This window comes from Lethenteron reissneri, chromosome 14 (genome assembly GCF_015708825.2).
Source record: "Lethenteron reissneri isolate LAM-NWPU_2019-01 chromosome 14, ASM1570882v1, whole genome shotgun sequence".
In the NCBI taxonomy this organism is placed as follows: Eukaryota; Metazoa; Chordata; class Hyperoartia; order Petromyzontiformes; family Petromyzontidae; genus Lethenteron; species Lethenteron reissneri.
This window is the reverse complement of record NC_083792.1, coordinates 2270646-2284953: the sequence shown is the minus strand read 5'-3', so window position 1 is coordinate 2284953 and position 14308 is coordinate 2270646. Positions and strand designations below refer to the sequence as shown.

At 49.8% G+C, this 14308-nt stretch overlaps 1 protein-coding gene across 16 annotated transcripts in view; it reads right to left on the bottom strand.

The window, feature by feature from the left end:
- Nucleotides 1–14308, bottom strand: part of HECTD1 (HECT domain E3 ubiquitin protein ligase 1) — an 83277-nt gene that overhangs the window by 55968 nt on the left and 13001 nt on the right. For 11 of the 16 annotated variants that reach the window (XM_061551247.1, XM_061551250.1, XM_061551249.1 and 8 more), the window contains exons 4-13: nt 7650–7877; nt 5955–6242; nt 5481–5751; nt 4861–4937; nt 4419–4517; nt 4052–4166; nt 3282–3456; nt 1959–2097; nt 865–1035; nt 563–640 (exon numbers count right to left, since the gene is read on the bottom strand). In XM_061551247.1, coding sequence (XP_061407231.1) covers nt 563–640; nt 865–1035; nt 1959–2097; nt 3282–3456; nt 4052–4166; nt 4419–4517; nt 4861–4937; nt 5481–5751; nt 5955–6242; nt 7650–7877 — 1641 coding nt within the window. The remainder of the gene's footprint in view (nt 1–562; nt 641–864; nt 1036–1958; nt 2098–3281; nt 3457–4051; nt 4167–4418; nt 4518–4860; nt 4938–5480; nt 5752–5954; nt 6243–7649; nt 7878–14308) is intronic. The other 5 variants (XM_061551253.1, XM_061551259.1, XM_061551262.1 and 2 more) reach the window with 1 other exon arrangement.

Here is a 14308-nt window from a genome sequence, read left to right as displayed (position 1 = left end):
TATTAGTAATAAATCGGCATCTTGCGACCCCCACTGCCATTTTGTAGCATATTATTAGGTGCCAGGGACTCTATGAGATGATAGGACAATAGTCTGAGTCCATAATTGGCAATATGTAACGGCAAAGCAGTTGCATATACAGTACACGACTTCCCTGAAGGCATCAACACCTCCAGCGAGCGCGATGCCGATCACACAACGCGGTTCGAATTCGACCCTTGATCGATGGCTGCGCCATCGCCGCACACGCGTCGAATAAAAAGCAAGGGACAAGTCCTTACTTACTAACAACTCCTTACTTACTAACAACTCCTAGCATTTATCATTGATGGAGGGGTTGCCCTCCCTCCCTCCCTGAAAATCCTGGCTAATCCTGGCTCCGCTATTGCATGTATTTTATTGGGGGACTGTGTTGGCCTGGTGTGGTCTGGGACTGTTTTTGTTGTTTTGCTGCCTTGCCCAAGCTTGCATTTAGTATTTAAAAATCGACAGTAATTTATATACAATTTGTACTATGTACTTGATTTATATTTATACATTTATTTTTTCGTGACTTGCTTACCTTTGCTCTACTTTGCACTCCTATCGTGTTTTTGATTTGTTTGCTGTTGTGACTTGCCGATCCGCCCCTACTGGACATCTGTGAAAAAGAGCGTCACAGCTTATCGGATACCTCCTGCAGTCTAAATCAAGATTCTCACTCTGAGACTGCCTTTTTTTTTTCAAATAATCATCATCATGCCCTTTCTAATCACAAAAGGAGCCACCCCGGTATTTGTACGAATAGACAAGAGCTTTCGCCCCCCACCCACCCCCCCCCCCCCCCCCATTCATCAAAAGCATCGCAGTCCATCCGTCCGTCACCTTGTCCACCTGCGCGTCGTCTTCGTTCTCGTCGTCGGAGGCCGTTCCGCCCAGGCTGGACACCTTGCTGATGACGCCCAGCCTGGCCAGCTGATCCACAAACAGGTCCCCTCCCTTCTCCACGAGGTCGTCGATCATCTGCAGCGCCAGCAGGTGACCGTCGTCGTCATCCTGCCGGAACGTCGCAGTCGGGTGGGGGGAAGGGGGGTTTAGGTGACGGGGGGAGGGGCGGGCGGGGAGGCAGACCGCATCCGCAACGAGACGCGCAACGACAGAGATTAGGGGGGGTGCCGCGAGACGGGGATTGAAAAAGAGCAGGTTGCGTGTAGCACCCTCGGTGGTTTAGTGGAAACAAAACTCGAGAATGGTGGAATGAAAGCGTAAACACTCATTAGCTGCACGCAGGGTATTTGATTTTAGGGGTTTTCTTTGATCCCTCCCTCCCTTCCCACTTCATCTTCCCTCGGCGAGATCAGCGAGGCAATGTGGTTCGTTGGTGGCAAGCGCTTTGTGTGTAACGAGTGCGACCCTATAATTAATTCGTTTGGCAACCGGAAGCCAACGCAGCTCGGCGAGCGCTTCCCCTTGGTCGCGAGCTTAGTGGCGACCACTCCGTTGCCTTGGCACAAACGGCTGCAGTGAATCAATAAACATTGTCTTGGATTTGGAATTGAGCCGTCTCACTGCCCACTCCGTCCCCCTCCCCGCCCACTACCTCCCCCAGCCCCCATGGGCTCTGCGCCCACTTTAGTCAACTCGATGTTTGGGGGGGGAGGGGGGGAAGTTAACATGACAATGCCGTTGAACGCAATACCCTCGCCAGTCAGAACTATCACGTGTTCAATGAAAGCGCTCAACTGTTGCCATTAGTATTTCAAACCTGTGATTATGCGCCTCCAATTAGCATGGTTGGCTATATACGAAAGAAGTTCAAGTTCAACACGAGTGTTCATTTTGCACGGGGCCCTGCGTGCATTCAGATGATCTTTATGGAGGTAAAAAGGGGACCAAGGTAGAGCACTGGGGGGGGGGGGTGGGGTGCCCTTTGAGCCACGCAACCATCTCTCTGCGGTTCCACAGTCAAGACTCCTTACCTCGTGATCCAACACGGCCGAGGTGACCTCTGCTAGAATGATTGGCAGATTATGGCCCAAATCTGATCCGCAAACTTCCTTTAAAAGTGCTTCAGGGCAATAGTGCACCATTTTTCTGATAAGTGCAAGGCTTGCTTTCCTGTTGAGAGAGAGAGAGCGGGGGGACGGGGGGTGATTCGGAGCTGACGTCATTTACTGATCATTGAGAAATCCGCTCACAAGTCACGATGCCACCTTGCAAAATCGCAAAATCAGTTAAGCTAATCAGGACGCTCAAAATAATAACAGATCGTCACAAACGTTGTTACGGTCAATTATACCTCGTTATACGGAAACACAACATACGGAATTTCGCTACGACATAACATATACATTCGGGACTGGATTTTATATATATACGTTATGTTATATTTGCATACACGTAATTTTTAATCTCTAAAAAAATCGAACAACAAATGGTTTGTCATTTGTCCTCGTGCGCATTTCACGCTGTACTGGATTCCCGCTGCATTAGCAAGTGTAATTTGATTAAGGTCTCCAATCATACAATGAAAGTTCCATAAACGGAATTTCACTTTACGGACAACTTTCCAGAAACGTATCTGTTTCGTATATTTTCGAGAGATGCCCGTACAAGGCCGGACTGAGCTATGTTTAGAGCGCGTGATTCACAGCTGGAAAAACTCAAGTTAAGCGCCGACTTCGCCTATCATCTGTCTGGGGTTGAGGACAGTCTGTTCTCCTACAATGCGGCATTAGTTGTGTTCCTGAAGAAACCGATTTATGGAAAAATTGCGTGAGAATAAATAACATTTCATTTAGGGGTAAAGCACAGTCTGTGATAATACGCGAGATGCGTAAGGAGGCTGAACAAAAGCTGAGGCGTGCGGGGAGCATCTCGAAGCATCCCGCCTTGTGCAATGCTACGCTGGGGGGCAGCCGTACGACCGCTTAGTCCTACTCACGTGACGTCGTTCCATTCGCTCGATCGCGTGGCATCCAATTTGCATCCGCGTTAGAAAAATATGTATTCCCTAATACATTCATCGCGTTACAGAAGAACAGACTGAACACATTTTTTTGCAGGTCAACAGTGGTTCCTTCCGCCTGCATTGAGACCGGCACCTGCCATATAAACGTAGAATGTCCACCAGTGGCTCTCAAGGCTCGCAGGGAAAAAAATTTGCGTAACCACGTGGCTCGTCAAGAGCAGTGAGAGGGAGCGTTCACGCAATCACCCTCCCTCCCCGCTGGGTTCAAGCAAACGGGAACCCAAACCCCAACTGAGCGGCGGCGGCCGAGCACGTGAAACGGGCGCGCTACCTCACAGAGGGCATCATGGTTTGCTGGAAGGTCTGGGCGAAGATGGGCAGCAAGCGTTTCAAGTAGACTGGCGCCATCTCCGGGTCGCCTTTGGGCTCGTTGAGTTCCTCCTCTTTGTGGCCGCAGTCCTTCTTCCTCTTCTCGTCGTCTTTATTCACGGGGCACATCCACTCACCTGATGGGACGAAGGCGCGCAAGCGGAAAAAAAAGGTTCACTTTGCAGGTTGGGCAATAGGGCGCGCATGTGAGTGCGTGCATGCGTGCGGATCCCAAAACGCAGCGTGCGCTTTCCTGCAGAAACGTTGAGTTAGCAGGCGGGAGGGCCTGCCGGGTCGCTCGCAGGGCGAAACGCATCGGGCTCATTTAAAAATGGTCCTCCTTTACTTTCATGGTTTGTGTCTCCAAGTTTTGGAAAACACTTTGATCGGTTTGGCCGGTTTTCGAAAGGGAAAGTCCCTAAATAGCAGCACCACTTTACGTTGAAGTTTATCTCACATGGAATCACATATTAAAGCTTAGGCATAAAGGTTTTCAACCTCGGTTAAAAAACTCCATATAAAACTGTCTCATAACGCAAACATGTATGTATAAATCGGCTGACATTCGAGTGCCGAATGGACTGTGCATTACCCACTGCAATGCCACTGCACCCCCAGATATAAGGAAACAACAGCCTTTACAATCTCCTAAATAAGACACAAGCAGGCTTCCTCCCCCCTCCAATGGCCCGGCTTGTCAGCTTGTGTCACACGGCCGGCAAACGCACGCACCGGGAGACTGCAGTATGGAGACCACCTCGCTGTGTCCCCTCTCCCTGGCCTTGTCCAGAGGCGTCTTCCCGTCCTCGTCACGCAGGTCTGGGTTGGCTCCGTGTCTCAGCAGGGTCTGTGTGCAGAGGCACAAGCCGGATGGGTTAACTACCGCGGCACAGCGACGACAGGAGTGACAGCAGTGTGGTCAAAGTAGCCGCGCACACAACATCGGTAAACTTTCGCAGGCTATTCACGTGGCGTATGGCTCATACAAAGACACAGACACACACATTGCATTGATGTGTTACACCTTTTACAGTGGCAGAAGAGGATCTTTGTATGCTGTTTTAAAGGAGTACATTTAAAGCAAAATAACAATGCTAACCTTTGCCACTTGTGGGCGACCGAAACAAGCTGCGTAGTGTAGGGACGACGACCTCTGACCTCTATTCACATCAGCCCCTCGTTCGCACAGAAACTCCACCTAGCAGGGAGGAACGGGTGCAGGGGTCACACACAAAACGCGTCTCAGCGAATCCGACCTCTGCCCTCGTGATAGCTCTGCGAATGCGTCGCTGCTGCTTTGGGAGAGAGCTGCTGCACATCACCGAGCCATTACGACCACAGATTAATCATTCACACGGAACAAACCCGGTATGCCTCTACAATCCCAACCCTTAATTTCCCGAGCCACAGCCCGTGACGACTCGGGCAACAAGGAAGTCGTCAAGAACGTTGTCGTAAGCAACCAGATGTTGTAGAACGGGTGGCAAGATTTTACGTCAGATTAAGGTAATTTATTCGTGGCTTTTTGCTTTGTTACATACCATCTCTTGAGTGCCAAACGCAGAGGCCCAGTTCAGCAACGTCTGTCCGACATCATCCATGAAATTGACTTCAAACGCTGCGAGGAAAGACAACCGAGTTATATTAATAATGATGATAATAACACTTGCATTTACATCACAATCCACGATGTAACAAAACGTCTCAGAGCTAAAAGTTTCTTGAGCCTGGGAGATGCCCGTAATGGCCCACATGTGAGCACGAGTCTGAAGGTTGGGGAAAATGAACTGTCCATAAGTAAATCAAGCAATCTACACTTAGCACAGCGCCCTTAACAATTACATTTTAACAGAACGCTTCACAAGTAAAGACATAAAAATTTAAGTTGCACAAAACAATAAAACGTATACACAAGAGATTATAAAGTATACACAGAGATTATAAAATACATCTTTAGCACGATTTTAAAACTCTCAACACAGCTTCCTTATCAGATGGTGTTCATGGTGCACTCCACATTAACACACCGTCTAAAAGCACAATAAAACTATCCAACTCTCTTGACCCATGTTATGGCGGAAAGGCAGCTACAGCCACCAAATGGTGCAGCCCAATGCTCAGGAAACACCCGCAGCTACGACCACGACGGCGCCCGGCTCACCGCCCGTGTCGATGGCGTCGATGAGCGCGTCGGTGTCCTTGCTGCGGATGCAGTCGATGAGCTGCCGGTGGGAGCGCTCCCCGGAGCTATCGAGCCGGCGCAGGCCGGGGATGCGGCTGCTGAGGCTCGACGTGGACTTGGGCAGCGCCTTGCGGCCCTCAAAGAGCAGCACGAGCAGCAGGTCGACGAGGCGCATCGTGTCTAGCGAGCAGCGTTCGTCGCCCTGCACCGCGCTCTCGATGGCATCCGGCAGCACCGAGCGCAGCAGGTCCTGAGACGACAAGCGCAACGACGCAAGCGCGGGCGCGCCGAGTTCACCTTGCGCAGCTCACGGGGGGACACAGCAGCCACGATAGAAGAGCATAAATCGCATCCGACTGCTCCTTTACGTGCAATTGCATCGTGCGCAGCGTGGCAGGAAACGGGGCGCTCCGCCCACGCGTGGCAACGGCACCGATTGGCTGGCGCGCTCACCCTGGTGACGATGGGGGAGCCGCGGCACAGGGTGGACAGGAGGCTCACGATGGTCGACACCTGGCTGACCATCTTCGAGTCCGGCGCGGTGGCGATGGCCGACGACGGGGGGCCGCGGGCGGCCTTGGGGGTGCCGGACGTGCCCGTCGTGCCGCACGCCCCCGCGGAGGCGAGGCGGGCGAGCAGCTCCAGGGAGAGGCCGTGCTTGGCCAGCGGCGCCGGGTCGACGCCGCGGCGAGTGAAGCGGTCGGCCAGAGACGCGAAGCAGCGCAGAGCCCCGTCGGACACCTTGCCGGCGTTCAGCGGCACGACACAATTTCAATGGCGAGCGACATCACGAGCATGAAACAAAACGCGGTGCGAGCAGAGACTGCGGCACGCAATGTACAAAAAATACAACGTCGAGCTGCATTTCTATTTGTGTGCTGAAATCGGGTTAACCGTCAGTGGTTCTCAACCGGGGGCGGTATGCAAACGCCCAGGGGGGGCTACGTGGCAATGTGCCATTGCCACGTAGCCCCCCCTGCCAATATAAAATAACTACGATAACATTTGCATCCATATGGTAAACGATAGAACGATATAAAATACCTTTCTAAATTCATTGATTGCAAACAAAGTGGTTTTCAAGAGTAACCAGCGAGCGACACATTACGTTACGCATGCAGAGCATCCGTTTATTGTTTTTATCTGCTTACGGGTACTCGCTAGTTAGGATACCTCACAAAATGGACAACTAGTTAAAATATTGATGTTCATTCTTCACACATTAATTTCTCAGAACCATGTTGGGTAAGGCAAGGGGGGTACTCGGTTGAAACACAATTTAATAAGGGGTACAGTCACCAAAAAAGATTGAGAACTACTGGTTAACATAACCATTCCAGCCACTTGAGGCCACATTATACAATAAAATAACGCGGCCTCTAGCAGATCTGCAAATGTAATCACGACCCTGAATCCTGACATTATATTGACTCACAAGGCAGGTGAATCATAGACCCAGGACCGGTTTAGACATTGCTCTCCCACCGATATAAGCCGTGGCCGGGAATGAAAGTCAGCAGATTCGTGACCCACTATTCACAAACAGGAGCAACCATTCTTATTACTCACAAAGGGGCCTCCTGGTAGGAGCGCGAATAGACACGTTCTCCTGCATGTTCCACTCCGACTACAACCAAAGTTTAAAGTGTTGGTTAAGTATTCGCTCGCTCTCGTAGAGAGAGGCGCGAGGAGGAACCATATTACAGGTGTTATCAGCCAATGAGTGAGAGTTTGTAGGTGGGAGGAAACCAGAGCACCCGTAGAAAACCCACGCGTGCGAGGGGTAAACACAATCCCATACAGACGGACCAGGCCAAGTCCACATTTACACTGTACTGCTCTCTCCTGGCGAGCCAGGGTACGGCACCACCTTCACACGCACGAGAATGTATGTGTGTTGACCTTCTTTCACACCGTACATATCCAACCGCGCTAATCGGAGGTGCGGGGGAAGGATAACAAACTAAAACACAAAAATCAGGGAAGGGAGTTTCACAAACATTTGAGCGGGGATCCACAACCCCCGGAGCCACTGCCGGCCCGGACGCGTTTGCGTTGCATCCCTCGCCGTGAGAGAGAGCGAGCGAGCGAGAGGGCAAGGGAGCGAGCGAGAGAGAGAGCGAGCGAGCGAGACGGCCGCCACCGCACCTGCGGGTCCTCATGCTTGAGCATGACGGAGAGGGCTTCGACGCAGGACTCGAGCGACGCGTCGTGCGGCTCCATCTTGCTGCACAGGCGCGACACCACCGCCATGGCCGAGTGCAGCGTGTCCTTGTGCACCAGGTGGCCCGAGTCGCGGATGAACTGGAGGACGCAGCTCAGCCCGCCGGCCTCGAACACGGCCCCCGACTCTCGAGTGCAAATCAGTTCCAGCACCTAGAAGGGGGTGGGTGGGGTGGGGGAGCAGCAGCAGGGGAGACGCGCTGATGAAGTCGCAAGCTTGGTTCATCGTTTTACGCATAAAGGGGTTGGGGGGGGGGGGGAAGCTCTTCCTTGCCGAGGGCCCATTTCGCCACGGGAGGCGAGATGTTAACTACCTCGCCTGGTATACAGGTCGTGGGCTCGATCCCGACCCTGACACCTGCTGCTGTATATTTGGAGTTTGCATGTTTCTCTCTCTCTCCCCATGGTCACGTTGATTTTTCTCTGGGTCCACCAGTTTTTCCCCTCCGCATTTATGATCAACATCACGTGTATTATTGTGTATCTGGCTGCTATACATTTCCACACGTGAAGACACTTCGTCGACCTATCAATTGTGATATCCAGCTCTGAGAAAACTACACAGCTCAGTGGGCCTTACCTGGCAAAACAAAAATAGTAAGTTAGCGACTTGTTAATTCATTATTTTCTTTTCTTTATTATCCAATAGAGCCGCACCGAGTCTTTCTGGAGGGTCCACCTCCTTGAGGGAGAGACAATGACCACCTGATGAACAATCACATGGCCATCAAAGTCAAACAATCCTACTGAAGCTCCAACTGGGAAAACACACAACTCGGCGCGCACAAAAATTGCGCAATTTATTAAAAGAACGCAAGTGCGAAACATTACACGTGAGGAAATGTGTTTCCCCAAGTTAGTCAGCAACGTATATGCCAAACAACGCGTAATGGCGCTATTTCTAGCGGGGAATTCCTGTATTGCTCATAAAGAGAACCAACTTGCTGCGTCAGACAAGCTCCAAGTGCTCTGCTCGTAAACTGAGACTTTGTCGAGCGACTGCACAAGGCATAGTTCCCGAGCAGGACCGCTCCCAAGTGAACTTTGCGTCGTGCAATACACGAGTTCTTCAAACTTATTATCGAACGTGCTCCTATGCATGCTGCGAGCTGCATTATGATCACAATGCACATCTTGAATCGCGCTTATAAAAATCATTTATTTATTAACTAGCTTTACTACCCGGCTTCGCCCGGGACTTGGATTCACCACGCCCGGCCGCCTTTGTCTACCCAGTGGCGATGTTCACACACCACAGCAGTTACTCGTTTGAGGCTGAGTCGACGTAGGGGAGGCCCAGGACCGGTTCAAATAATCGTCACCAGTGGTGGCCGTGAGCGGGAATCAAACTCGGGGCGCCGGGTTCGTAGCGCAGCATAGCGCTAACCACTACACTACCGCTCCCCCACACACAAACACGCGCGCGCGTCCATAGGTACACATACACGCACTTGCTGCAGACACACACAACTTTCAAGGTGCGTACAGCAGTAAACGACTCAAATAATAAACCAATGCTGCGCGAAGAACGCCTTAGACCTGCCACACATTTGTATTTCACTTGACCCGCAATCAGCAGGCACACTCCGTTACACTTCCGCACATGGGTCACATGACAGATGTGAGGTCACAGCTCACTTGCCGTGCAAAATATATGTATTATGTATTATTGCGCCCCCCCAAAAAAAATATACAAAAGTGTATTTTTATAATTTTTGCATGGTGTACAGTCTGGAAAGTACCTATATGGCAAATTTCAAGTTTATAGCATGTCGGGAAGTACGCTAAACATTTTGAAAAGACACATTCACAAATTTCCCTTTTATATATATAGATCACACGCATTATTTGGCTGTGCTAATCCCCCGAAAAAAATCCTGAATGCACCTGATCTCGCTGGATCCTGCAAGCCACGTTGGGCCGAGCCTGGTTAACCCTCTCCCAATCAGTTTTTCTTACGATTCCGTTCCGATTACGTATGTATACGTCATTGCAACAGAATCGGAAGTATAAGGCCATTCGGGAGTGTGTGTGGCACAGTTTGGCACCAGCTATCATCGAGTACGATCGTGTCGCGACGGTTCTCTGCGGTGAGGACAGTACAATGTCTTTAAAGACAGCAGCACTTGCGCGTTCAGACATTCAGCGGTGAGCAGGACCCGCCCTGCAACTTGCAGATGTCTCTGAACAAGAAAGGGTTAATTTACAAAACAGGCCTTTGAGACTCAAGGGAGGCTTTAAGTGGGTAGTCAACAAGTGTTTCCCATTATCTGCATTGATGTTGTTTTATGTGGGCCACCAGTCCACACCACCCTCCATTATCCGTGATAACAACTTTATTCGTAGGCTTTCACAACCAATATTCAAAAATAGTTTTCTATTGGGTGAAACCACCGTGTAGTACTGTGAAAAAAAGAGGTTCATAGCTCATCGGATTCCTCCAGTCTCAATAAATATCCTGATTCTGTGAAGGTATTGTGCCAATTTTGTTTACTATAACCCTATACCACCCGATTGCGCCAATCAAACATGTAGTTGATAATAGGTTTTTCCCCTTTTTTCTGGCAACAAAACAGGTCTTAAGATGTTAAAACACCTAACTGAAACCTTTTACAAGGAATCATGTCTGCATTAGGTTTTTTCCCATTTTTCCCCCTTTTTTCTAGCGAGAAAGAAGGGAAAAAAAACCTATTATTATATTTTGGTACTGGCAAAGGAGGTCCCATGATGGAGATGCTCACCCCGAGCTCTCATTACTCTGATAGTGCATTGTCTTTGGGCTGTATGCCTTTTGGCGTCCTCTGGTCTAACACCGTTTGAGACGAGAGTCAAAAGAAAGCCGTCTCTGGTGTGGACCAATCAGTTTCAAGGACAATGCATATATTATCACAGGATGTTTTTTGTTTGCATTCTGACCACAAGCATTGTGGTTGATGCAGACATGATACCTTGTAAAAGGTTTCAGCTTGGTGTTTTAACATCTTAACACCTATTTTGTTGCCAGAAAAATCATGTTGGTACTGGCAAAGGAGGTCCCACGATGTAGAAACATTTAGTTGATTTGAAAAACCAAATCAACTGGCATATTTGCCCACGTGACAACTAAATTTGATTGCCTATGTCAGGCGGTGGAGCATTCAATAAAAATGTTTTTTTATTATATTTGCACACTCTAACCCAAAATAATCTAAAGATGAATCCCGTAAAACCAAGCTGGCCGTGTTAGCCACTTCAATGCTGGGCTACTTATACGACAACGGGGGGCACAGAGTGGAATGAGACGGGACAAATGAGAGAGAAAATGCAAATGAGACAATGAAGACAAAACAAAAAAAGGAAGTATTACTTAGCTAAGATGCGACCCAGGACCAGCGATGATTCCTCGTACGCCACGGAGGAAGTCGGGAACTCGGCATATGCCTAGTTGCTGATAGTTCACATGCAGTGCTGGGGTGGGGCCCTGCGGTGGTGAGATGTTGACTACCTCGCCTGGTATACAGGAGTTCATAGGCTCGATCCCGACCCTGACGCCTGTTCTCCCCAAGGTAGCGTGGATATTTTCTCCAGGCCCTCGGGTTTTCTTTCCCTCCACATTTCGAATCAACATGCGTCTCGAGTATTTGCCTACTGCTATCAATTTCTGCACGATAATGCCACTTGGTTGAGCAATCATTCGTAATTGCCAGGTCACTTCTGAAAAAGAGCTACATAGCTCAGTAGGCCCTTACATGGTAAAATACAACAATTTTATTGTTTAGTTTAAATGCTCATTTGTGCAGGAAATCACTTTGAGGGAGGGGGGGAGGACTCGCCTGCCCCCCCCCATCATCAACATACCTCCGTGGGCCTGTACAAGGCGATGTGAAAAATCAATGTTGTTGGTCCAACTGAGATACTGGACCCTTGCCAACAGGGGCAGGAATAATTCCAGGCTCTTTGTTGAATCTGAGCGTTGACTCTCCCCCTCCCCACCCACCCCCCAAACACACACGGAGAGTAGAGAAGAACTCTGAACAGAGTTCAAGAATGTAACACGAACACAGATTGCCACGAGGTTCATCGCAACTAGAAAATGATTCCCCATTTATCAAACGAGTCGAGGGTCACGTTGTGCGCAGAATCAAGGCGTTTTCGTTAACAATAAAACTGGGGCAATAAAGCCAACCGTGGTGATTGCACATAACCAAAGGACCAAGTGGAATTTAAGTGACGAATCCAATCCTAGTGCTCGGGGGATGTTTTGTTGTTGGTGAAGTCACCGGAGACGAGGCTGAGGTCATCAGCTCGCTACATTTGAGAACCCAGTTTAACCACGGGCTGACTCAAAAAGCCAAGTTTGAGTGGAAATGTCCAACAATGAAGGGCCATTCGTGGTGTCGTGAGCACTGCGCCAGTGCTCATTGGGCATTTTGCTTTGTCAATTCACGCGTGCGCTACTTCTGCGCAAGACGTTATGATGTTACTGACATTGTCATTAAAATGCAGAGGCCTTTGTCAAACCACTGCTGGATGAGGGCATCCCCCATGCCAGCAGGGATGGTTGACCATACTGCTCAAAGCTGGTCCACAAGTGTGGGTTGGTAAAAGTGTGGAGGGGGGAAGGGGGGGGTTGGTTGTGCCCAGGACTGGTTTGGAAATCGCCCGGTTAGCCATGCTCGGAAATAAACTCAGGTCGCTACGCCTCCCAATCCGCCTCCCGCTGTTGCGCAATCACCGAACTTTAACGGTAAACAAACGAGCTCGATTTTAATAACCCGACAGCCTTCACGTCACAGGCGGCGCGTGTGCCAGGCATGCCGTCGTCTCGTGACTATGCATGGAAGAGGCTGGCAATTTTAATATAGTCGGTGAGACAGCACGTCGGGACATGCCCCCGCCGTTTAAGTTTCACAAGCAAGAGACGTTCAGCTACACACGAAAGTACAGTTATCACCGTGATCAAGTAAGCGTACGGTACGCATCCAGCCCTTTGTCAATCCACTGCTGGATGAGGACATTCCATCTCCCCACCACCATGCAGGTTGTGGAGGTTATTGGACCACACTTCAGGCGTGAGAACATAGATGTACAGTACAAAAATGTGATTTCATGCACTGCCTGCTGACGATACCAGCTCACAAAATGGATTACCGCAACGATAATAGCAGCCACCATTCGCCACCGAGTAACGGTGACGTCACCACAGGCCGCTTGTAACACGGCCAGGAGGGCACAGGACAGACCAAAAACAAAGATCCCCCATATAGCCTTAACAGACTGTTGGACAAGTGCTGTTCGAGAGCACCTATGAAGGCCAGGAAAGCACGACGAGGGGGTGGGTGGGCAGTCAGCACCATGCCCGGGCCTCGTTTGTCTCCCCAGTAGCGATGTTTGCACACCACACCGGGTACTAATTAGAGGCCGAGTCGACCTCAGGGAGGGCCCAGGACCCGTTCAAATATTCGTCACCGATGTTGGCCGTGAGCGGGAATCAAACTCGGGTTGTTGGTTTTGTAGCGCGGTGCACTAACTGCTGCACTACGGCTCCCACCACACACGCGCACGCACACACATTGATCTCTGTAGCCCGCGAGTGAACACCCGTTAAAGTCCAATGTGCTACACACAAGCACTCATTACACACAAAGTGCTTGCCACAAATCAACCACAATACCTTGATGCACTCGTCAAGGAGCATAAACCATCACGCGAACACCAGTCATCCTCGCAGCGGCTTTTGGCTAACCATCAAACAAAGACGGTCACCACATCGCACGCGCTCAGATGCACTTCTGCGGACGTATGGAACGTTCTTCCTTAACGATATTATGAAGCCACTGGAGCTATGCACTTTGAAATGTAGATTGAAAACTAATTTCTTGAGAACTGCTTTTTGTGTTAGCTTGTTGTCCTTTCCCCGCACCTCCGATTAGCACGGTTGAAAACATATGGTGCGAATGAAGTTCCACATACATATAACGCAACCTTGCACTGTGATATCACAGAGCACGGTTAGAGCACACTGTGATGCCATAACTCAAAATAATAATTTCGGTGATGATGGGGAATATAAATAACACCAATAAGCAGCCAATACGTCTCCCTCCCTTATCCATCTCTCTCCATGTAGAACAATAAAAAGTATTTCTTACACAACGCATCAGTCACACAGCCTCCTGGAAGTGCATCATTGCCTCCTTCTGGGAGTAGATAATTGTGATCGACGTAAATGGAAGATCAAGGACTCGCCAAACTGCGAATGCTGTTAGGTGCAAACCATCAGCCGTCTATCACTGATAACTGCCCCTGGTGGAACAAGCAGACTCCACACAGCTACCCGAAAACAACACTCAAATTCTGGTAGAAAAAGGAGATTCCACTCAGCCACCCCAATACACTCAAATTCTGGTAGGAAAGCGTACTCTACTCAGCTACCCCAATGCAACACTCAAATTCTGGTGGAACAAGCCGACTCCACTCAGCTGCCCCAAATGCCATGGAATGGCTACAAGATTCCACGTACAATGTGACCCGCTGCTCTATACCAACGCCACACGAAAGAAGGAGACAACTTACATCAGGCTAATGGTCAGAATGGAAAAGAA